General features: G+C 37.5%; 1 protein-coding gene across 5 annotated transcripts; it reads left to right on the top strand.

Annotated features, from left to right (window-relative positions):
- Positions 1–2,814: 2,814 nt before the first annotated feature.
- LOC149845294 (transcription initiation factor TFIID subunit 4b-like) lies at positions 2,815–21,255 on the top strand. Of its 5 annotated transcripts, XM_089995671.1 has the most exons (16): positions 2,897–3,080; positions 3,226–3,343; positions 4,021–4,613; positions 4,715–4,810; positions 4,912–5,445; positions 5,542–5,922; positions 15,686–15,709; positions 15,782–15,912; positions 16,019–16,106; positions 16,231–16,366; positions 16,617–16,672; positions 16,750–16,806; positions 17,012–17,155; positions 18,059–18,118; positions 18,219–18,480; positions 21,032–21,255. In XM_089995671.1, exons 1-16 carry the CDS (start codon positions 3,042–3,044, stop codon positions 21,211–21,213), a joined length of 2,901 nt encoding a protein of 966 aa, XP_089851797.1. In that variant the 5' UTR covers positions 2,897–3,041; the 3' UTR covers positions 21,214–21,255. The 5 variants fall into 5 exon arrangements, with proteins under 5 accessions (XP_089851798.1, XP_089851797.1, XP_089851795.1 ...); XM_089995672.1 differs by having other exon boundaries at positions 2,815–3,080; positions 4,912–5,838; XM_089995669.1 differs by having other exon boundaries at positions 4,912–5,922.
- The last annotated feature ends 4,760 nt before the right edge of the window (positions 21,256–26,015 follow it).

The raw sequence follows: 26,015 nt of genomic DNA on the forward strand, positions 1-26,015 counted from the left end.
GAAACTCTCTAGAGGTGACGCCCCTCTTATGAGACCTCTAGAATGAATGCCCCCCTTATGGGGTTTGTTTTAAAATAAGAAAACTTTTGATTTTAAATTTTTTTTGGTAACTAAATTTCTAAATTGATTTTAAACTTTTATGTTTTATTTTTATATAATGTTTTTAAACTTTTATATTGGAGTGCCACGTAGGATGGGATGACCCACCTATGGACTCCTATCAAATTATTAAATTTAGTTAATTTTTGAGTTTCATTCTATTAAATAAAATTCCTAATTAATTCAAACTAAATGCAAATTCAATTTCTCTCAAATTCAAATGTGGAATTACATGAAATGACAATCAATGAACTTGAATTGAGGCCTTATCTCAATTACATGTCACTTATTAAAATTCAAAACCCTTATATTTTAAATAATTATTTAAATATTCTCTTAGAGAAAATACGCAAATTCAAAAAAAAATCAAAAAATTGTAAGTATTACACTTGGGGTGGCGCCAAGAGGGTCACAATTTTTTACGGCTTTTAGAGGACTTGATATTTTTATTATTTGTTTATTTTATCAAGTCGTGTAAACTCTGATAATGTTTGAGACTAGTATTTGATTTATTTTAAATGCAAACTATGGTTTGATTGAATTATTCTACTCTTACTTGTGTGTGTGTTGTATCTGTAACTCGCCCAAGGCTTGAACCATATTTAAAAAGAGTTTTCACTATGTTTCTTGAAAATCGTGTAAAGTTTTTTTTTAATTTTTTTTAATTTTTATTTCAAAAATTGAGGCATTATAAAAATATTTTTAAAGTGATCAGTATCAATCTTTGAGGATTAAATTATTTGATTAGAGTGCACAATAAAAGCGTGATGAACTATGTTTTAATAATTCTTTGGTTTGATGATTCTCTGTGACCAAATTTTGAAGACAATTTTTTTAGAGGGGTAGCATATTATGCCTCGGATCTTCGAACTCTTTTTAAAGGGAATTTATTTAATAATTATGGGCCATTACATTGGGATTTGGGTTGTATATTGATGAATAGGAGTTTCTTGTCAAAATTGGATCGAAAAATGGTCAAAACGAGTTTGGATCAGATTTGATTGGATTCAAGGGCAAAGCTATAATTTTTTAATGAGGGATGTGACAAAAAATTTCAGTAGAGGTGGAGGATTAAATTGTCTAGGGTTATGAAAGGCATTTGCTTGAAAGATATTGGTTTTGTAGGCAATGTCATTCTTATAAATAAATTAGCAAAAAGAGGCAAAATGGGTATAAGAAAGTTAGGAAGGGCATGTTGATAATTTTATGTAGGGGAAATTGTCATTAACATAGACAACTCAGCCTCCACCATTTAATTCTGTTTAGCCACCTCTTAAACCCTCTTTTATATCTATTACTCTCTCTCACTCTTTTTGAAGGAAACTCTCTCTCGTATACTCTTATCACCCACACGCCCTCACCGGTGAGCTCCCTCCTCTGTAGTTGGAGGAGTCCAAACCAACATAGCTGCTATAGTGGACTACTTGAGTTGGAAGGAACATGATTTTTGTGCGAAGAATCGTTCTAAGTGCTTGTTTGGGGAGATCTTCGTATTCTTATTTTGGATTTCATGCATATAAAAGGAAATGTCTTGGCAGAATGGATCAAAGAGGAGCACTAAGCTGAGTGGACTTTTGGACGTGGACCTGAGATTGCTTCTGATGTTACGAGAACTTTGTATATGGATATAAATGTTGTTACACATTTTGTACAAGTTATATTTCTTTTTAAAAGGAATGCCTTTTACAGTTTGCATAAATGTGCAATTTTCTTGTGAATTTTGAATCCTGACTTGGAAACTCGCTTTCAAAAGGGAGTTTTAATTAAAGGATAATTTTTGTGGTGTTTTTGAAAAAGAAAAATTAAAGAAAAAAAATAGTAAAATTCAGATGGGGTTTACAAAAGCATATTTAAGGAGAGATCGATTGAGAGAGAGCAAAAGCAAATTTAGGGAGAGATTGATTGAGAGAGAGATTGAGATAAACCTCGTGGTAAAAGAAGGTTCGACGATGGTTCAACTCGAGAGAGGGTGGGAGAGGGAGAGCTCGAGAGAGAGGGAAACAAAGAGGGAGGGGGTTTCACATTGTTTTTAGTTTAAATAGGTTAGATGCTAGCTGTTGGATCTAAAAAAATCCAATGGCCAACATGATTGAATCCCATTGAGTAGCTAAGCCATTGAGCATCTCTCTTTCTCTCTATATATATATATATGTATTCTATACGAGTAACTAGAATATGAAAACTGAAATATGAGAGCTAGAAATAAGGGCATTTTCAACACTTTTTTTTCAAATCAAACCATGTGGATGTGCTTGGCATGGTGAATTTGCTAGGAATCAACCATTGGATATGTATTTTTAATAAAAAAATATAATTTTTAAATGCTTAAATATTTATGAAGATTATGAGCTATTGATTTTAAAACCTTAAAAAAATCACCTTTATGCATCAAAATCAGATGATTCAAGAGCGGGTTCTTATAAATCCAAGCATGTAGATCACATCCGTACTGTTAGATTCAAGAGAAAAGGACAAAAAATTCATGAAAACAACGTTTCACAAATAGCAGTTAGTGATTATATATATATATATATATATATATATATATATATATATATATATATATATATATATGCACACAAAGTAAAGAGGTTTTTTAACGTGCATCTTGAAAATATCGCATTTTCCCAATCTATTTGCTTTTGAATTATCACCGTTGTTGCTGGTGTTCGTTACATATCACTTAGCGGGCGAGCGGAGGTAGGGGCGATCGTCAGGAGCACGCCAGCGTCCTGGGCGACGACTCGAGCTTGTGATTTTTCTCCCCGATTACCCGGCCGGAGTCCGGACCCCGCCCCACCCATCCCCACGACGAAACCCATTATAAAAGCCCCCCGTCCCTTCTCCTCCTCTGTGACTATCCCCGCCAATTCCCATCCCAATCCCCTTTTGTTTTCTTTGTCAGTTTTTCTCCGGTGTGGTGATAATTTGAATCCATCTCCATGGATCCTTCGATCATGAAGTTGCTTGAAGAAGACGAGGTTCGCACGATTCTTCTTCGTCGTTTTGTTTTCTTCTAATTCTCTCGTTTTTTGTGGTGCGATGAATCAATTGTTTGGCACCTCTTCTTTTCCCCTCTTTTCAGATTTTGGGTTTTGGGGTGTTTGATTTGGTTTTCTTGATCAGGATGATGAGAACATGCACTCAGGGGCAGATGTTGAGGCTCTCACCGCAGCGCTCAATCGAGATATTGGAGGCGCACCCATCCCTCAAGCATCCACATCTGCGCCAGATTCTGACCCAAGTGAGGGCTTTCTTCTGTTTTTTCCATGGTTTTGTATGATACCCATTTACCCATTTTCTATTTTGTGTTGTTTATTGAGTTGAATTGTTCAATTTGAGTTGAGAATATGCTCGGATTACAGAAATCAGTTTTGTTGATGTCCTTCATGTTTTGGGTTTTGATCGGCTTCTAGTTTTCCTTTGGTTTTTCTTTTTCTGATCTATGTGTGGCAATCACGCCTGGGCTGCGAGATGAGTCGTGATATATGATGATGGTGTGATGAAATATTGAATTCCACTGCCCAGTTTGCTAGTGCCAAGTCTGTTTTTAGGGTATGGTTGTGCTTGGTTTTATGTGTTTAAGCGCATGGTGTGATTGCAATAGGAATGCCCTTCTTTTCTTGAAGTATGACGTTGCTTTCCTGCGAAAAGTAATTGACTCCGAGTTGCTTTCAGTAGTTTCTTCTCTGAATTTCGGTCTGTATTGCCCTTCTTTAGCTCACTCCTGTAGTGAAGGAGTTTTTTGTGTGGACCCTTCTGTGTTCTATCGATTGATTTCTTAGGCCATATTTGAGAAAAAGGTATCTCCCAAACAAGCCTTGATAAGGTCTTCCATCTCTGATAGTTTCACGAAGAATATGGGCACAGCAGTTCGGTTTTACTCAGAACATGATATGCATTGTCTTCCAAACTTGGTAGGTGCCTTGTCACATGGGGACCAATCATCTCCATCTCTTTCTTTTGGACAATGGCAGCGGTCAACACCAGAAGAGGATCATGCTAAGCAAAAACATCCAATGAAGGAAGAGCATCAACTTCAGCAAATTCAAGGGGAGCATCCACCTGAGAATCAACTAAAACATGGGCCAGATATAGAGCATCTGCAACAGAAGGGTGGTCTAAATTCATCAGAAGGTGATCAAGCTCTGTCTGACCCGAAGCAAGTTGAAGCTCAGGATCAGCCTGAACAAAGCCAGCACATGTATGCTAAAAATAGTCAATCACTACAATCCAGTACTCCTGCACATGGCCCAGAAAAAGAGGCATTTCAAAAGATGGAGCAGTATCCTCGATCACTACCATCCAGTACCCAGCGAGAGCCAATTGTTCCAAGTAACTCACAGTCGCTTTCTGTGAGTACTCAGCAACCTTCTGTTATGAACCAGCCCAATAATCCAATTCAGCAGCCCAAACAAAGTTCTATATCTTTTGCCTTGCTGATTCCGGTTTTGCTTCCTCACCTTGACAAAGACAGGGCCATGCAGCTATCAACAATTTTTATGAGATTGAAGGTTGGTATATTCACTTGTTTATTGGCTTATTCTTGTCTCGTAGAACACCTCAGCATGGCTTTGAAATATCCCCTTTCCTTTTTATTATTGAATTTGCATAGAAAAACGAGGTTACAAAGGAAGATTTTTTAAGAGTTTCTAGAAACATCGTGGGAGATCAGATGCTCAGAAAGGCTGTTCAACAACTGCAGGAGAAGGCAAGCTATACATGTCATGACTGTAAAAGTTGTATCCGATGACAGAATTCTTAATGCTCTTTGACTTCTTTTTTTCTTGAATTTATTGTCCGCATGTTCAGTCCCGGAGTTTCCGGAATGCACAGTCAAATCAACCGAACTACCAGTTTCAGTCTTCTGGTTCCTCACAGCATTCTAGCGCTTCTGGTTATAATCATCAACAGGTCTCCGAATCTCAATCATTGTCTCATATTCACACCTTAACTCAAAATACGTCTCAAAAGAACCCTCATGACCACCAGTCTCAAATCCCAAGTTCAAGCATGCAAATGCAGATGAGCTCATCCCTTCCAACTCCTGAAACTACTGCTCAGAAGTCTAGACAGGGTGGTGACCATCATCCTGATGCGCAGGGAGTCTCTTCAAATCAGATGGTCTCTGTTAACATGAGCCCAGTTACTCAAGAAGGGGAGCCTTCTAAGGTCTCATTCCCATCAGTTGAGCAGCAGCAGCAGCAGCAGCAGCATTTGCAGTTTCCACAATCATCTTTTTCAATGTATGGAGGCACAGTCGCTAATTATTACTCATATGGATTTTCTATGCCCTCTGTCAATGTTCAGGGTGCTCCTGCTAAGATGCAGAGTCACGATTCTCAAGTAAGACAAGTGGCACACTCCCAAGGAATGGCTTCACCTCAGCTACCATCAACTCAGCCTATGAACATGAAGACTAATCCCATTCATGATCTGCAGAATGCAATAAATGAAACTAAGAGATTGCAGGGTGGATCACATCCACAGATGTCTGCCCCATCAGCATTTCAACCGAATCCAGGCATATGGCAAACTCCCTTAGAAAAAGATCTGAAGAGCAGTGGATTATCATCAACGACACATTTGAAACAGGAGACAACTGATCATGTAGTTGACCATCAGCACAAGCCTTTTTTGCCTACGCAGGGCACTTCTTTCAATCCAATGAATATCGATCCAGGGAAGCCAAGTCATGGTCCAGCAAAGGAGGAAATTTTGGAGAAGCAATCTGGCAGGGTAAACTTCACTGCCCCTGCAAACGTTTTTCCTCCAAATCAGTTTTCAAGTTCTTTGCCCACACATTTGGAACATGCCATGCAGGTATATCTTCATCATTGTTTTGGTATGGCACAACATGATGAAACTGATATGCTTTATTGCATGTTTATTTTTGTATACTTTTAGTGCCTTTAAGGTGTTAAGAAAGATAGGTCATATGGAGGAAAAACAAAACATGCGATGCCTGGCCAGCTACAATCCACACAGAACAATCGATAGACCCTGGTTTGCTTGACCTCACAAGATATAGAGAGGAAAGTCTCTGATTGGTCCGATTCTTTTTTGGTGGGGCCCAATAAGATTGTCCACAGCCTCAGCCAATTGATCCTCAAGTTCTTGTGGAAGGCGGTTTGAGTCCAAGTAGGTAGCTTTTAAGCCAAAGCTCCTAACATGATTCTTATTTGGAGGTTGGCCTTTAGAGTTCCTCAAAATCAGCAAATGAGACTCTAAGACATTCAAACAAACACTACAAGACTCAATTAAGCTACATAAAACTCATTACAACTCACAAATGGCTGAAAAGTTGAATTCACAAACACGTGGAAAACTTATAACACTTCATGACTATAGAATATACACATTTTTTTAGCCTAACTTGACAGGACCCGAGCTGACAGCATACAATGAAATTCTTGGCGCAAATTGGAACACAAACTGACTGTATTATAGAGAATAGCCGCACTAAAATTCAGCTAGGTGCATGAGTGGAACTAGAGATACGCGAGCCCGAAGTTGGCCAAAATACCATACTACACAATTCTGCAAAAAACTGAGCAAAATCGTCCGTGCCTAAAATGGTGAAATCTTGGTACCCCGATCATGGAGAATGGGAGAATTGAGGTGAATGGTAGAAAAGAATATACTGGAGTACAATCAGTATAACAAAGTAGCAAACACTACTACTTGCTGAAAATGATAAATTTCAATAGCAAAACACTGCTACTTGGGGTAGTGCTGTTACAAGAAGGGCATCTTGTTGCATATGAGAGCTGGAAGCTCAGTGACGTGGAGTGGAGATATCCGACCCATGAAAAGGAGATAACTGTCATGGTTCATTGCCTGCGTTTATGGTGGCACTACTTGTTAGGGCAGCAATTCGTGGTGAAGACAGATAATGTAGCAAATAGCTACTTTGCCACACAGAAGTGCCTATCCCCCAAACAGGCTCGGTGGCAAGACTTATTGGCAGAGTTTGAGTTTACTCTTCTGCATCGCTCAGGAAAAACCAATGCAGCGGCCGATGAACTTAGTTGGGCACCCCATGTGGCCGCAATTATGCGAGTAGTAGGGGATATGCTGCGACACATTCGGGAGGCCACGCAAACTGACCCTACAACCCACCGGTTGGTTTGGTTAGTGCAAGAGGGTGTGTGAAGACGCTTTTGGCTAAGGGAGGGGGTACTTTATGCTAAAGGGGAGCGTCTACGTTCCTTCCAGTGGGAGCTTGAGGAAGGAACTGTTGCAAGACATACACGACACCGAATAGGCAGGTCATCCAGGCTAAGATAGGATGGAGGCACTCATGTCTTGAGGCTATTATTGTCCGCGAATGGAAGAGGATGTGTGGCACTATGTGTGTATGTGTTTGGTTTGTCAGCAGGACAAAGTCGAGGGGTAGAAGCCTGACGGAGTACTTGATCCATTGCCCTTTCCGCAGAGACCTTGGCAAAGCATCTCTATGGATTTTATCACTGGCTTACCGAAGGTAGATGGCAAGGCATCGATCTTGGTAGTAGTCGACCGTTTCTTGAAGTATGGGGTGTTCATGCCGGGCCCCTATGGGCTGCCCTGTGGAGGAGGCAGCTAGACTCTTCATGAGTCATGTCATGAAGCATTGGGGATTGCCTCTGGACATCGTTAGTGATCGTGATGCGTGGTGGTGTATCTGTTCAAAATGTTAGTCACCCAGTTGAACTTCTCTTCCAACAATTATTTGCAAAGTGATGGCCAAACGGAGCGGGTGAACGCGATACTAGAGGAGTACTTGCAGTATTTTGAATTGGCCTAATCTGTTGGATGCAGCGCAGTTCTGCTACAATTTACACCATAACAGTTCTACCGGCAACAGTCCCTTTGAGTTGGCCACAGGCCAACAGCCCCTCACCCCGCCAGATGTGGCACTGGCGGTAGGCGGACAGTGTCCTGCTGCGATGCGAAATGTGCGGGAGCGGCATGAGAAGATGAATGAGGCTAGGGATCATCTAGCCCGAGCCATCAAGCATATGAAGAAGATTGATCGGCATCGGAGGCCCCTCGAGTTTGTTGTCGATGATCAGGTGATGTTGAAACTGATCTCCAGATCTGAAAAAAGATCTGGCAAAAGACGGTACATCAAGAGATGGTGCCTAGGTATGATGGGACAAACTGAAATTTCAGAACCAAATAACTGTATCATTAATTTCAGAACCAAATAACTGTATCATTTAGTGAATCACCGGTGCATAAATCTAAAGTTGTTAATACAGAAGATAGAAAAGAAATGATAAAAATCATATAATGTAAGTCCAAGTATAATATGAGGGAAATGTATTCAATTACATTGAAATAAAGGTAATATCAAACCAAAATGTACTAGGAAAGACAAATTCTTTTAAAGTCCATAAAACATAGAAATTATGCAATGAAAAAATAATGGAATGGGAGGAGAACCCAATGCTTAGTAGGACATGATAGCCTGATATGCATCAAACACTTGGCCCAAACCAATCTGGCTTGGACCCAATTTTTGAGCCTAAGCCCAATCATGTAGAGCCTCAGACTGAACCTTATGCCTTGACTCAGGCCTAATTATTCTCAAACCCCAGTAGAAAAAATGTGACATGTTTTAACAGACAAATATGATGATGATTCAACTGAAGATAGAAAGTTGTGGTTTCACAAACAGTTGAATAATGTGCATCTTGGAAAAGTGATGCGGGTATGCAATTTGTGCAACATTAGGGATATCCAAGGAATTAATCAAAAAAGGATAATTTTTAAGAAAAAAACTACCACAATTTTATGCATGTCTGCAAAAAAAATCTGCAACCCTTTCTTTTTGACATGATAATACCATCACCCTAATGCAGTTAATAAGAGACTTATTAACCAATTTGAGATAAATAAATAAAGATTTTCTCAAAAAAAAGTGAGATAACTGAAGCCAGTAATCTAATTGATCTTAAAATAATTTGGGCGAATATTAATATGTTTAATTCATTGAGAAAGCCAAGCAACATCCTACAGCTCAATCTGATTCTAAAGTTCTATTGGATCATAATCTTTTGATCTTGATGTAGGTTGGAGTCCATTTGTTCTAAAAGCTCTTGCATAAAGTGGGAAATGTGCTTCTAGGAAGCATGCTTCAAAAGCAATAAGCACAACACCACCCAAACTGTTGGGGAGAGCTAGGGCATTCTTCTCCCCAAGCACAAGAAGCTTGGTTCCAGAACATGGGAAGCATGCTTTCCAAAATTGCCAATTCAGTTCCTGTTTTTTCCTTCTCATGGACCTTAAAAGTCTTATGTTTCCATTTTTTTTTAATTTCTGCTTCTCTCCCTGCCCTGGTGACTGTCAACCAGATATCAGAGGGCAGGCTGGCCATATTTAAGTCCATCTGTTGGATTTGGGTCGTTAGTCTTATCTGTCTCCATATACTAATGATACCGATGGATAAAGGCCAGTTATAGGAAGGCTTTGTCCAATACCTGCAAAGGTTGGATCAACATCACTAGCATTGACTACAAGTCAAGGATGTGCGCTAAGGTAGAACCACCTGAATGGAAAGAGATTTTGATATGCTCAGGATGTTAGGTGATAGCTGTCACGAAATGGTATGGATCTCAATGCACTCCGGAATACGTCTTATGAGCAAAAAATACAATGTAGTTAAACACTTGTTCACAATGGAAATACCCATAAAACACGAGACTTAAAAATAAATAATTTTATTAAGTATGAAATTCAAATAATACAAAAGAAATGAAAAATTACAAAAGAGTCTCACTACAACACTCAAAATACTCAAAACCTAAAAAACTACCCATCAATCTCTCACTTCACAATGCACCCACCCACGCCTATTTATAGGAAAGTTGAGAAAAGGAGAGAACCCTTCTAGCCGTTGGAGAGGATCCAACGGATGGAAATATAATTGTTGGTCCCTCTCCAACGGTTATATAAAGTCAACAATTGTTGACTTAGTCAACCCAAGTTGACTATATAATATAATATATATTTTATATAAATAACTATATATATATGGATGTATATAAATATAATATATAAATCTATAAAGATATTATATATATATATATACATATGTATATATATCTATGTCACACGGACTCAGCTCCAAGGTCGCCGCACCCGCGTCGACACGCACCGACACGGGTGCGGCTCGGACTCGGTCAACCCGACCCTGGGTGTGGTCAACACACCCAGGGTCATTTTGGTCCATTTTTTGGATTTTTTTTTTGAATTTTTTTTTAAAATTTTCTGGGCTACAGCTGTAAGGAAAAAAACCCATCACAACTAAAAAACCTGTACACTTTCAAGTTTTAAGTACAGAATGGGCACAACTCAAGTTTTTGTGGTTTTTTCCTGTATGAAGAAAGTGAATTATTATAGTGTATGAAGAAAGTGCCCAAAAGTGAATTATTCCTGTATGAAGAAAGTGTACAGAATGCCTTCACAACTCATCACCTGTCCCCTAATGGGCACAACTTTGACCGAGTCTTATATATATATATATTTTAATATATATATAGCCGAGTCCCCGTGTCCAAAATTTTTGAAATTGCGCCGCACCCGCACCCGCACCCATGTGACATATATATATATATATAAGATTACATCCATCTTAATACCCCCCTCAAACTTACAATGACTCACTGAAAGTTTGAAATTACAAAGAAGAACCTTATTACATAAAATGTCTTCATAGACTTCATAAAGTTCTTCCATTTGGTGCTTCTTTAAAGGGTGTTCAATTATCCGCTCCATTACACAGAGGATCTTCAATATCACCAATGGTTGAGAAAAACAAAACTTGCAAGAAGATCTAACAAGAGCAATCTAACAATAAATAACTAATATAAATTATGGAGAGAGGATGGTCAAGCACACAAACATACAATATGTAAAAAATATTTAATAAGTCAATTTAACAATTTTCAAAAATCATTTAAAGAGTTGAGTATGAACAATCATTAACTTTAAACATGATAGTCATTGACAAACTTGATTTAACAGATAATCAAAAGTTTTAATTCACAAGAGATCATAATAGAATAATTTTAAGAAAGATGCAAATAATGATAAAGTTATTTTATGAAAATCATGCACATATATATTTATCAGAAAAAGTCACATTAATGCATATAAACATCAATATAAATGATTACAAATCATTTTCACACAGTGGAGGATACAAGAAATGATTTTACTTAAACAAAGTCAAATACACAAAGTTCAATTATATTTTTGAAGCAATATAAGTCATACAAATAAAAAAAGAGTTACTTATGGACCAATAATAAATAAACTTTCAAGAGCTCATGCTTAGAAACAAGCGGAGATACAAAAAGGGATCCAACAAGAATCCACACAAATACAATAGGAGTGCACAAATACTAGTTTGTCAAAAGTAATACAAAGCATGAACAATCTCAATAGCAATCAAATGCTTGCAATAGCCACTATGGGTGTACACAATACAACACACAAGGTACTTTACTAATGAAATGCTTAAAAATACATTAATTAAACTTATGCAATATATGCAAAATAATTAATCATGGAATAACTCATGCAACTAAGGCATATACAATGCAAAATGCATAAAAATATTTCAACCATCATTTCTCATAAAAGAGTAAATGAGTTTAGAAAAACTATGAAGAGATTTTTAAAAAAATCTCATACATGAATGAATTTTGCAAATTAAAATACTAGTTTGACCATCACAAGCAATCACCTCACTAAATCTCCAATCCTCAAAAATCAAGTGTATCAGCGTCTAGAACAAGAGTACAAATATAATGTCACTAAAGGGCCAAAGACACATGAATGTGTGTATAAACATCCTTGTCTACATATAATGACACTCAAAACAAGTGTATCGGCGATTAGAACAAGAGCATAATCACAAAGCCAATGATGGGCTAAAATTACACACGAAGGTATGAACAAATATCTCTTCTCTACATATAATAACACTCAAAACAAGTGTATTAACGATTAGAACAAGAATATAATCACAAAGCCAACGATGAGCTAAAATCACATACGAAGGTGTGAATAAACATCTTTTGTCTGTATATAATGACACTAAAAATGCAAGTGTAACTGCGACTAGATCAAGAGTATAATCTCAATGCCAACAATGGGCTAAAAATACATACGAAGGTGTGAACAAACATCTCTTGTCTACATATAATGACACTTAGATAAGAAGCATAAAAAGGAAAAGACACTCGAGGTAAAAAAGCTTGTAATGAAAACACACTAATGTTATCAATAAAAATATCAATTTGAACCTTCTTTCGAAACATCATGGTTTCAAAAATAGATAGTTATCACAGATAAATAGAGTTATAAGCATCCATAATAACAATGGCCATACAACAAATGAGTGATACAATACACTCAGATCTAGATATCAAACAATTGCCAGTTAAAGCTAAACTATAAGTTGACGATCTAAACTGACATAAAACTAGGTGCACACAACTCACCCTAACAAACATCTTTAAATTAACAAAAGCGTATATGGATTCAGAGGTCAATCAACTATCAATCAGATCCAAGACTGGTCAACACGATACTCATAAACTTTGATAATTGCAGATTGATAAGATGATTTGAGGTGCACACATAACTTACCTCAACGGCTAACTCAGAATACCAACAATAATGACTTCAGAGGCCAATCAACCATCAATCAGACCCAAGACAAATGACAACATGTCACTCATAACCGTTGATATTCTAGATTGATAGGATGACATGAGGTGCACATATAACTCGCCTCAAGTTGCTAACCCTGACCCAACAACAAGGACAAGAGAGTTGATGCATTATATATAAAATTTTGTGATGGACAAAATCAATGCTATAAGAAGGCAATAAATACTCACAGAAATCAATTTCCAAATAGGTGTGAGTTCATATCAAATAATCGATTTGTAAAAACAAGTTTCAAATCAAATCCAGTAAAGTTAGATGAAAACCATATCATAAGAATTGGTGCAATTAGATGCGTAATCAATATGTCAATCGATGCAATCACATGCAATGCAACATAGAATGTCTTATGACAATTTTTATAAATTTGAATAAGTAAACAAGCATGCAAATACAATGCTTGAGAATCTTTAAAAAGATCATAAATACATTACTCAAGAAACAAGTGAACTAAGGCACATCTCATACAATAGATCCAATAAATCTCACTAAATAGACAAAAATAACATATATAATCTTTAGATCTAAATCTGCTATAAAGCAATTGAAGGCAACATATAGAAATTCCAAAAGAGCAAGAGCACAATCACACAAATACAAAACCACTAAGAGCCAACTAAGATCTATGCATAAACATAAAAATGACATTATTGATAAAATGTTCTCAAAGAGCGATAGGGATTTTAATAACATACATAACTATGAACCCACATACGGTCACATTAAACAAGAGATTTTTCTCACAATGCAATGAATATACAATGATTTTCTGATACATGTGGAAGACTCAGAATGATTTTCTTTGTTGGTTTATATCGCCGACCCCAATTGTTTTGGGATGAAGGCGTAGTTGTTGTTGCAATGAATATACAATATCCAAGATGCATGATATACAATATCAATACTCAAGAAAGAAACCACTAAGATAAGCACAAAAAATATTTGAGTATATGATAACAAGTCATGCTTATGCTATTCAATAAAGACTATTTAAGATATATACCTAAAGATGACTTAATCCAACACAAGTCATTTGAAAATACTCTTAATAGAACAATATCACTCAAACATACATGAAATAACACATTCACATGATAATAGAAAAATCTTGAACATAGAAAACACGTCTATATTAAAAAAGGATCACACAATACATCTTTTTAATCTTTATGCTTGATCATATCACAAAAAAAGAAATTCAAAAGATAGTCTATACATACGTTAAGAGACATTCAAACATGAAATTTAGTATTTTGCAAAAACATGAAGCACATAAGATTTTAAGAAACCACATATTTTGCAAAATATAAATTTTCACTACACATATCACATATTTCAGAAACATTTAATTTTATCATAACCCTTTTACAAACACTTACCATATATATAAAAATAGAAAAGCCAAATATACATACCGGAAATACAAAATTCTTAAATCCATACCATCCATTAATACAAATCTTTCTCAAGACCTCAAACGTTGCTCTGATACCATGTCACGAAATGGTACAAATCCCAATGCACTCCGGAATACGTCCCATGAGCCAAGAATACAATGTAGTTAAACACATTTACAATGGAAATACCCATAAAACACAAGACTTAAAAATAAAGAATTTTATCAAGTATGAAATTCGAATAATACAAAAGAAATAAAAAATTACAAAAGAGCCTCACTACAATACTCAAAATCTAGAAAACTACCCTTCACTCTCTCAATTTACAATGCACACACCCACCCCTATTTATAAGAAAGAAGGAGAGAAAAGGAGAAGGGGAGAACTCTTCTAGCCATTGGAGAGGATCCAACGGCTAGAAATATAGCCATTGGACCCTCTCCAACGGTTATATAAAGTCAACAATTGTTGACTTAGTCAACCCAAGTTGACTATATAATATAATATATAAATATATGAAGATATTATATTAATATATATATATATACATATGTATATGTATATACATATAAGATTAGATCCATCTTAACAATAGCATGCGTATAGAAGACAATTCACTAACTATGACAAGTGGGACTCAGTGGATAAAAAATTCTAAAATACCTGTAACCAAGTGATCTGGGTCAATCATATTTATGATCAGGTGGAGTTCATATCAGCTGGATCTAGGTTTTAGAGGGAGAGGATAACTGATTAGCTGGTATATATAGTCCCAAACACTTGTTTTATCACCATGCTGTTATTGGAAAAAATGACTAGATCATTCTGATAATGGAAATGTTACATTTTCAAACTGGGAATTGCTGCATTAGTTTAATTCCATTTAGTGAAGTATGTTTTATATAAAAAATGGATTTCACAGACTGGCTGCTTTTCTCTTTATATTATTTCTATATATTGATTTACAACTCTATGACTTAAAACCTTCTTATTTCCTACTTAAGTTCATCCTTAAAGCAAACCAGAGCCCTTATTGTTATTGGTTTCTCCCTAAGCTCCTTTGAACACACACGTACCTGTTTCCCATCTCCTCAATTTAAATGTATTTGGTTGATTTTGCTTATTCTTGGTTAAAACCTTCTGTGGCCCTGCTTTAGTCCAAGCCAAATTCTGAGATCAATAGAAGTAAAAGGTATTAAATAAAGATTTTGGCATATCTTGAAAGGAAGTGTTGCAAACTTATATGCATGATATTATAGGATAATGTTGGTATTGCTGCTATTGCCTCTGTTTCTATTTCTATGAGATTCCCTTTTAATAATGATTGATGAGTAGGAAAATGGAAACAAAATTTATTACCATTTTTTTATTTTCCATCTAATACATAATTATACCTTAAAAGATTGTGTTTTCTACCACTTGGTTTCCCATATGTTTGATCCTTTATCTTTTTTGCCTGACAGACCCCATCAGCATCTTCTGCGATGGTAAGCCCAGATTTTCACAGTTCATGACATTTGGTAAATGTGCAACTCATTTGTAGTGCGTCATGAAAGCAGGTGCACATTCAAACCCCTTCTCCGCCTATTCCTGTAGGCACTAACTCCAATACAAGGGCACCCTCAAAGAAATCTTCAGTTGGGCAAAAGAAGCCACTTGAAGCTTCTACCTCTCCAACACAAGTTCCTGCGTAAAGTCGTAAACTTTCCCATTTGATGGGGTTAACCAGCAATAATTTTCAACAACATCAACATGGATTGAACTCAGTAATTTTTTTTTTGCTTCACGTTGTGTAGTAAAAAGCAAAAGACTTCTGGAGAGTATCAGGATCAGAGCATTGACCAGCTTAATGATGTTACTGCAGTCAGTGGTGTGAATCTGAAGGTTTGGTTATTGTGACCAATTTCCTATGGAAGCTTTGTTACTTTATAATATCTAAAGCTCTTGTCATAGCATCTTGTAAATCCATTTTTTATGGATGCAACCATCCAACTTTTTCTTGGAGTAGGAAGAAGAGGAGCAACTGCTTTCAGCACCTAAAGAGGAAAGTCGAGCTTCAGAAGCAATGCGAAGAGTTGTCCAAGAAGAGGAAGACAGGCTAATTCTACAAAGGGGCCCATTACAGAGAAAATTAGCACAAATCAGTTACAGATCCAATCCTTTACATAAATTCTGTATCCATAGGAATTTCATTTTTGAGCCCTTAAGGGCATGTTTGATGGCAGAGACTACTCCCATTTTGATATAGATCCCACTGATCCCATCAAATGCATGATTTTTCTCCTCCACTTTTGGGCAGTTAAGGGAGAAAGGGGGGCTGTCCGATTTTTTATCTCTGCCCTAAAGGAAGCCATCTTTTGCAAAATATAAGCTTAATTTTGGTGTTTGTGGCAGTGGCTCAATCTGGTATAAAGAATGCTAGCGGTGATGTCAACCGTTGTTTATCCATGGTAAGATAGTAGCATATTGTATCCCTCTTTCATGTTGTGCATCAGTGTTCACTGTCCTCCGTGTTTCTCCGATTTAGTGTGTTGAAGAGTGCTTGCGAGGGTTGATATCCAAGCTTATAAGGATATCAAAACAGGTTAGTATCTTTAGATATGCACCCAAGAATTGCATTTTTTCTTGAGAATGTTTTGTCGGTTGCCATCAATTAATCTTTTTTGTTTATCCGTTGATTCTGTTGGCAATTAGTTGACTTTATTTGGAAAACAATGCATTTTACCAATGCTCTGTTGAGGATGTTCAGGTGATTACTTTTCATTTTGCTTTTTGATGTTTGTTCTTAGAGGGCTGATCTTGAAAGGGCAAGACTCAAAGTTGTGGTTACTTCAGATGTTCGGCAACAGATTCTGTTAATGAATCGGAAAACAAAAGAAGAATGGGAGAAAAAACACGCTGAAGAAGTTGAGAAGCTCCAAAAACAGAATGATGTATGTATCCCAAAGGTTCCATGATAACTTGGGAAAACTTTATTCAAGGTTTTGGAAGTTGTGGATTCATATTTTTAGTACTGCTATTCTTACCACTATGGTCATAAAATAGTTTCATGAAAGCTAAGTTGGCCCAGTGTCTTGGGCACATCAGCTATTCAGCTTGCCTTAATCTATTTGGCTATCATCCTTTTCATTGGATATCAAATGATTTTGATCAAGGCCACTTTTTTCCATATCGAGTCACTTGATTCTATTCATGAGTTCATCACATTGATTTAATCTATGACATATCAGACATCAATCCGTCTTTTGGCATTAAAACTTTGCTCATGGCAACCTTAAGCCTGTAATATTATGAAGATACATCTTATGAATATGAAGTAGTCAGGTGGTCTTGTTCTTTTATATTGCTGTCTGCTATTTTATGTCCTTTTTCTGATATTCCTGACAACTTTTCTTAAGTCATTTTATGATATTCCTTGCGACGAGAAACAACATTTAGGTGATATGCATACAGAGTTATCATAAAATTTTTCCTTTTGTGATATGCAAACAACATTTAGGTGATAAGACAATAGACATCTGCCAACATTTGCAGGCTTTCCAGGAAACCATGAATTGTTGGCGCATATTATGTTTTCCTAGAAAGGGATGCATGATTTAAAGTCTATTATATGTATATTTTGAATGGAGCACTTCATTGTTTTCTTTAAGTTTGGCAATTTGTCTTCCTTAAGAAGTTGTGGAGCCATTAGGGTATTTCTTTGTTTGACATGTTTCTCATATCCATCTTCTGATGCCTTGGGTAGAATCTGTAATATATATTATAATAGCATTGCTGTAAAATTAACAACAAATTGAAGTAGAGAATCTTGAATTAATCATCACTTATGAACATAGACTGAGGGAAATACTGCAACGGATGCGGAAAAGGATGAAGTTCGAGTTAAATCTGTCAAGGTATTCACACACTGAAAGAAAAACCAATTGTTTCCTACACTTGTAAGAAATATGAAATGCTAGCTTGTTGATCCTTTGGGATTTTACTGTACGTTTGCAGGCAAACAAGGAAGAAGATGACAAAATGCGAACAACTGCAGCAAATGTTGCTGCCCGAGCAGCTGTAGGAGGAGATGATATGCTATCGAAATGGCAACTCATGGCTGAACAGGCAAGACAAAAGCGTGAAGGTGGAATTGATGGAGCATCTGGTATTCATGCAGGCAAGGACGTGAACCGTAAGGCTTTGACAATCTCTGGAAAGGCAATCAACAGTTCCGAGAACCAATCTGAGAGTAGAACACCCTCAGGAGCAGCATATGGTACGTACATTGTAAAGCATATCTTATTTTTGTTATGATAAAAGTTATCACATTAATAGATTAGAATAATATTACAGTGACAGAAAGCTGATGTGGAACTTAGTAGTTTGAAATCAGCCCAATTTGTGAAATTGGGGATGCAGCATGGGTGTAATAGTTCATGTCTTTGTCAATCTCCAAACTGATATGTTGGCTTTTCAGTTGTGAGCCTAGCCCACCTATCATGCGGAGTGTTGTGAATCTGAACCCACATGTTGGTTGCTTAGAATGGTAGTATTGTGATGTGAAGTTGATCTGGAACTTAGAGGTTTGTTTTGGAAGCCAAAAGAAAAATATCCTTCAAGACGTGTCCAAGACAAGTTCTCAAATAATCTAAAATATTCAGGGGTAGCAAATATGCTTATTGATTAGAGTTGGATCCATATATATAGAACTATAGGCTTCATTAGCAGGACAAAACGGTGGACAAGAACAACTTGTCTCTGATAATGTGAAACAAATGATATGGCTTATATCCTTGTCTCATTCTCCAACAACAAGACATACACTAGAGGAATGGACAGTTGATCTGAGTTGCTAAAGACTACGCAACATGGCTGGAGTCCATTTGTTGCTCACTCTGTATGAATCTACAATCTGACGTGCCATGCTGAGTCCATTGTAAGCTTAAGAGTTACCATTGAGGGTTTTATGGCTCTTCTGTTGGGTCGCACCAAGTTTATGGACAAGTTGATGAGATTTTTCATGGATTCAACCTATTATTGGGAAAGTGTTTAAGTCTACAGCGGCAGTGGAGGCTAGTCTTGGAATTAACCATAGTCTTGAGTTGTGTTGCCAGGGCTTTTTAACTCTAGCTGTAGGCACTGAAAACATTGTACCTACTGAAGTCCCATAAGGGTGTTTCTTTCACTTTCTTCAAAAGCTATTCTTTTCTTTTTTTATCTTATCTGTGCTATTGTCATTTTGTTAAATTTTTAAGCTTTGCATGCTTTTTTTTTTTGGATTGAGATGGTTTCTGGGTAGTTCACTAAAAGACTCGTTTATTGTTTGAGCATTTTCATAAAATGGAGAAACCAAATATTTGTAGGGATTTGGGAACCATGAAGAGAAGAAAGCAACCTGGGAGGAAGGTTTCTTGGGAAAGGTTCCATGAAAGACATCCCAATAAATTTTCATCAGTCAATAAAAAAAGATTAGAAAGAAAACATTGTTTTTCTCTAGCTCAAATGTTTGACTAACCCTATTCTAAAAAGCAAGTTGTAGTGCTCTACAAACAGTACCTGTATGTGTGTGTGTGAAAGATATTGTGGTCTAGCGCAGAGTTACCAGTCGAGGAAGCGGGAGCGGGAAGCGATACGGGAAGCGGGAGCGGGAAGCGAGGCACTTTCAAAAATTTAGGAAGCGGGGAAGCGTGGGACCACTTAGAAGAAAATTCCGAACCGTCTCGGAAGCGACCTAGGAAGCGAACCGGAAGCGACCCGGAAGCGAGGGGAAGCGAAAAAAATGAAAAAATGGGGGAAACGAGGGGGAAGCGAGGGGGAAGTGTGGGGGGGAAGCGTGGGGGAAGCACTTCCCATAAAGGGAAGCGCGCTTCCCAAAAAAGGGGGACGCTTCCCCTCACGCTTCGGAAGCGCGACGTTTCACGCTTCCGAAGTGCGCTTCGGGGAAGCGCGCTTCCCCTTTTACCTAGGCGCTTCCGGTAACTCTGGTCTAGCGTACACCCTCAAATTTTAAATGCATGTAATAATGCATCTACATGTTTATATGTACGCATATGATGATCATTTGATTTGATTCTTCATTTTGTTCACTTCTCTGTTGAGATCTAAAAATAGTTTTAACAAGATGATTATCATTTTGAAATTATATGAAATGAACTGAGCCACTTGACCGACCTATTCAGTATAAATGGTCATGGTATGCATGTGAGATTCTTTACGAGTTTGTTACAACTGATGAGCCATCCCACACATGAGGGCCAATGCTTATTGCTTGTTATATTTCTCACATTCCATTTCCTCCTCTCTCTCTCTCTCTCTCACACACACACACGGTTGCAGTGTGAGTTCAGTCCCATCTGATAGCTCAGGCCTGAACTGAAGAATGAGGTTTTCCTTCTCTTTTTTCCAGTTTTTTTTTTGTGTGTGTTGTGTGGTCATAGGGGTGTTGTATTTTGTTCACTATGACATCCTAGCCTGCTTGGACTCGGATCAAGCTCAGCAACCTGATCCTGAGCTAACGAAAATGTGTGTTTGGAGCCTGAACTTGCGCTACCATTGACCAGATAGTAAGTGGAGCACCAAAGTGGGGAAGATGGGGTCATTTGAGTAAATGTACTACTGCTCTCTCTGGAGGTTCTTGTCTGGCAGCATGCGTGATGGCTTTTAATAAATTCTTACTCCACTTGCTTTTTGGCATCCCAAACTATTATCTTGTGGGTGTTTTCTCATGTTAGTCATTCATGATGGTGACTTGGTTGCTACTGGTTTTGAATTATTTAGCTTTATCTTCCATTAAGGTTTAATTGATTTCATCCGTACTTGATATGCAGGTAGAAGCTTTGGGAGGAGCCCAATCGCAATGAGTCGAGCCAAAGTAGCGAGGACCATCTCCATCAAGGATGTGATCTCTCTTCTAGAGAGAGAGCCTCAAGTGGCTAAGTCTACATTACTCTACCGTTTGTACGAATGGATGCACAATGACACAACTGAAAAAGCAGGGGAAACAGCATAATATGGTGTGTGCGCTATATATATATAAACATTTGTTGTTTTATTCAACCCTCTCTCTCTATATATATATATATGATAAGCCTTTGAGAAACGTAAATATGGTGTCTATAAGAGTTTTTTCCAAAATCTCCCTACTTCATTACCTATACCCAAAATCATCCCTGCCGGAACTCTAATTCTCAAAATCACCCCTGCTGTTTTTGTCATTGAAACATATATCCTTCTGTTAACTTGAAGGAATCATGGACAGGCATTGGTCGTGGTTAAGTGGTCAGTGAAATAACCAATTTACCCTGCTCCAGATGCGTCTCTGCTCATGCATATCTCCACACTTTCCAGCTGCATGCTTTCCAGCATAGAACCTTTCTGGGCTCACCATCTTCCCCGGTGTCATCATCTCTAATAACAAAAAACCACAAACTGAGTTTAGCTTTTTTTTTTTTTTTTCATTCGAGTCAATTGCCGCTCGCCGAGAGTTTGGGTTGATATTTGTTGTCTGTGGAAAGCATGATCTCTAATGTGTTCTTTATTGATAGCGGAAAGAAACAAACCAATGGTTCACAATCACTGTGTACACTTGAAAGATGATAGTAGATAAGGTGGTATCAGCGATGGTAGTGGTGGTGATGATGGTGGTAGCAGGGGCAACCATGGTTCTCCACAGGGTGCGGTGGAGGTGATGGTAGGGCATCCGAGGGTGAAGTCATGGTCAGGGATGATTTTGAAAAAAGCTAAGCTCTTTGTAAAATAACTGGTAAAAGTTGAGAAAGTGGAGAAGTTACAAAGCAATGTCCCAATGTGTTTTTGACAATGATGCCTAGAATTTAAATAGCTAATTTGCATATTTAGTCGATCATTAGTGTAAATAATACTTAGCAGCCTCAATAAAAATGGCATTTTCATGATGAAGTTTTGATATAACCTGAGCTTGATACTCGTTTCTAAAGTATTTGAAAAGAGTTTGTATTTGACAGGGTACAAGTTTCTGAAGTATTTGTTTTGGAGTCTATGCTAGCATCTGGAATCCAATTCACTGTGGGTGCATTTGATTGCTTTGGATCTCGTTTCAAGGCTTTGATTTGGTTCTCATTCTCTTTATCCCACTCCCCATCTCTCGCGCTGTCCATCTCCACCCGGACACAAGATTTGAGGCCTTACGATTTTAGGTTCCATGATCTCAGGCATCTCAGATGTGAAACCTAAGACAACCCAACGCAGCTTTGGCTCTGTTTGGGAGCCTTGCATTCAGATGGAAACATCGTTTTCATGTGCTTTTCAAAATATGGTTTTCCCAAAATGTGGTGTCGAGGATGAAGTTGCCCAAAAGCATCCTCTTGTGAATGGTGTTGAAATGTGGTGTTGGGGGTCTTAAGTTCATTCTTAATGCAAACGGATTCAAGGTTCCCAAACAGAGCCTTATTGGAATTAGAAAGGTGAAGTTGTATTTGTAGTCAGGAAACGGGGATCACCTATTTAAGAAACTCTTCCCTTGGGCACTAGTCATGTCACGATGACACGGTTGCAGTTCAAATATTACATTATTGCCATTCTTAATAGACAAAATCCATGTGTGACATGAGATGGATCTTCTCTAATAATGACCATCCCACCTTCTTGCCATTATAAAAAAAAAAAATCGTATTTGGGCAAACAATTTATTTTTCAATTAGTAATGTCATGTAGAAAAAAGAGTTTCAGTCTTGCCCAGTGGGTGTTCTTTGCGGACTAGAGCACTCACCGGGTCTTTACCGTCTAGGAGGAGAGGCCCATTAAGTAACCTCTGTTCCTAGACAGATTTCTTGTCCTAAAACAAGAGTTCCAGTGAAAATGCTATCTACTTGAGAGAGAGAGAGAGAGAGAGAGGTGAAACTTTTAGAGAGAGGAAAGAGAGATGAACTCGGCTGGTCAATTCTGTAGAATCATCACCATGAAGAATGGTATCATCATGGTACATCTCATATCCCAGGAGCAGGAAGGCGACAATCTAGCAAGGCGAAGAGCCACGCGGAAGTAGTGAAGATCTTGCTATCGGGCCCTATGCGCAGCCGCTGTTAGTCCCTTCCCACACAGCACCCTTTGGGGAGGGAGCCTACCTCCATGGGGATCTTCCTTTGCTTGGCTTTTACTTCAAGGAAAACTTTAAACGGATTAGTTTTTGAAAACCAGGAGATTTCATTTAACGAGCAAATGTTGAATATGCGGGCTTGAAAAAGAGACCAATGCACACTTATTTAATGATTGCAGTTTTATAAGTAATCTGAATCTTCATGTATAGGGTACAACGACTCAGCACATGGATGCAACCTTCACATTTAATGATGTACTTTCAGCATATGAGATACAAAAGAAAGGTACTAAAGGAACATTCGTGAGGTGCTGTTGTTAGAGATATGCACCATGGTTCAATCTCTTCGTAGGAGACCGATCCAGATCCATATCTCCATCATAATAAAGCCAATTCAGTTGGCGCAAGAGGATAGAGATGAATGAAGCTTCCAGGTCCAACAATGGAGAAAAATCAAATATACAACAAGTTACTACATTCAAGAATGAAGAGAAATAGAAAGTGATTGAAATCTTACCTAAATCTAAGGATATGAAAATAGAAAGAGAAAGAGAAAGTTTTTCTTTTAAATGGAACCTCTTCCTCTGCATCATTGAATCCAGGTGAGAGATGCAGAGAAAAATCATTGAATCATGGATGTAGGCATCACCAGCCAAACCACGCATCTTGGTCTTGTTGTGTGCCTTTCATTTTTGTCTGTTTCAAGTTCTGTTTTTCTCTGTAATAGTATCAAAGTTGAGCTCTAATCCATAGGGATGCCTGTGTGGTGGTTGTCTTCATGTTGGCATTGTTTGTCAATCGGTGTGTTGCTTTTGACAGGGGTCTGCGTTGAAGACCATGTCACTTTGTGCGTCTCACGTCGTGCTGAACGACGTATGCGTCATTCATTTAAGCACACTGGTGTAGAGCAGTTGCAGATCATGTATAGCTCTTGTTGGAGACCAACGACATCTGCATACAGCTAATCGTACATGTGAAAAATCGTGTTGCAGAACTGGTTCAACGTTTCTGTGTGCAGAACTGTGTTGCAAAATTAGTAGAGTTCCTGCGTGCTGCTTTAAGAAATCATTTTAGTGGATTGTGCCAGCCTCTTTGACTGTGTGCTATAGCAGGAACGATCATCATGTCTACATCAAGTTCATCGAAGATTCAGTTAAGTACCCCGGGTGCATTCTCCGTCTTACCTGCTCCTGCAAGTCTACAATATTTTCTCAATATCAAACTAAACTCGAGAACTTTCTTCTATGAGAATCTCAGTTTACACCTCTGTTGTTGTCCTATGACCTCTACATGTAAATAGATCGAACCAAACGTCTAGTGATGGGAAATCCATGAAAATTAACCCTGAATACATTCTTTGGATCAGACAAGATCAGCTTCTCTTATCATGGATAGTATCCTCGCTGAATCGGTGCTTTCCCAAATAGTGGGGGTTAAAACATCTTATGAGGCATGGAATACTCTCAAACAAACCTACGCGTGATGCAGTTGAAAGAACAACTGCATACAATGAAGAAAGGTTCCTTGACCATAAAACAGGTCTTTCAAAAGATCAGGATGATTACACATCAGTTGTCTATAGCCTCTAAACCAGTTTACAATGAAGGTATAGTTCAACACGTCTTGAGAGGTCTTCCTGCTGAATATGCATCCTTCAAAACTTCTATAACCACTCCCAGTGACTGACTGAATTGCAGCTATATTAGCTCAAGAATCACAACTAGCTGATCACGAATTTGTAGTTGTCAACTCTAATGACCTTGTTAATTATGCCCAACAATATCAAAAAATAACAATAGGGACCGCAACAATAAAAGTTATGGTCAGCACAAAAATAGAGGCAGAGGGCATTAATCAAGACGACAGGATTATGCTGATCAGGGAAAAGCGAAGTGGTTTGTTAGTATTGTGATAAACCAGGACATACAACTTGAAATTGTTATCAAATCACTTGTCCCACTGAAGGAAATTTAACAAAATTTGTAGAAACCAATCAAGCTCACGTATACCATATAACGCCCCAAAATCTTAACCTTTTTTAATACACAACGAAAACATAACTTAAAATAGTTGTGAGTTACAGACTTTGGGCAGCTTACAGATGTTATATGAACTAGATAAGACTGGATCCAATTTCTCTTTAGGACTTGGATCCAAGTCCAACAGTAAAGGTTCTATTTCAGAAAACCTTAATCAAACCATTTACAATTTAAAAGATTCATTATGTAAATTAGAGTAATTACTTTTCTATTTAAAAATTCGATGTATCAAAATGAAACAACTGAGTACTTAGGAATTTAATAAGTACAAAACATCCTAAGTAAAAGCCAAGGATCCTAAAAGTTTTGGTTCGCAAATTCCTGTCTTCCATCCCGCCATTCGCAACTCCGCATTTCATTTATCACTTGAAAGTATAAAGGGTCAGACTACATCCAACCTAGCAGGTGTACACCAAATCAAAGAAAATCATATAATATTAAAACATAGATTTCATCCCACGATATCACATTGCAGTAATTTAGATAATTAATCAGCATGTTAGATAAGGGATGTTCAAAATCAATACAAGTCACATCACATTAATTCAGATATTTATGAAACTAATCAACATGACAGACATGAAATGTGCATGCTATTCAGAAGCAATACAACGTGCTATTATGAATCATGATCTTACACATAGCTTACATGCAACTTATTAATGTTAAGCGGTAATATTCAAATTATGCTCATAATCA

The sequence above is a fragment of the Nuphar pumila genome, chromosome 2 (genome assembly GCF_984573655.1).
Source record: "Nuphar pumila chromosome 2, dmNupPumi1.hap1.1, whole genome shotgun sequence".
NCBI lineage: Eukaryota > Viridiplantae > Streptophyta > Magnoliopsida > Nymphaeales > Nymphaeaceae > Nuphar > Nuphar pumila.

Coding starts and splice junctions, on each gene's coding strand:
- LOC149845294 (XM_089995669.1), top strand. CDS start 3,042: ATGGATCCTTCGATCATGAAGTTGCTTGAAGAAGACGAG. Junction 16,107..16,230: donor TCAGTGGTGTGAATCTGAAG/GTTTGGTTATTG, acceptor TTCTTGGAGTAG/GAAGAAGAGGAGCAACTGCT. Junction 16,673..16,749: donor TCAACCGTTGTTTATCCATG/GTAAGATAGTAG, acceptor TCTCCGATTTAG/TGTGTTGAAGAGTGCTTGCG.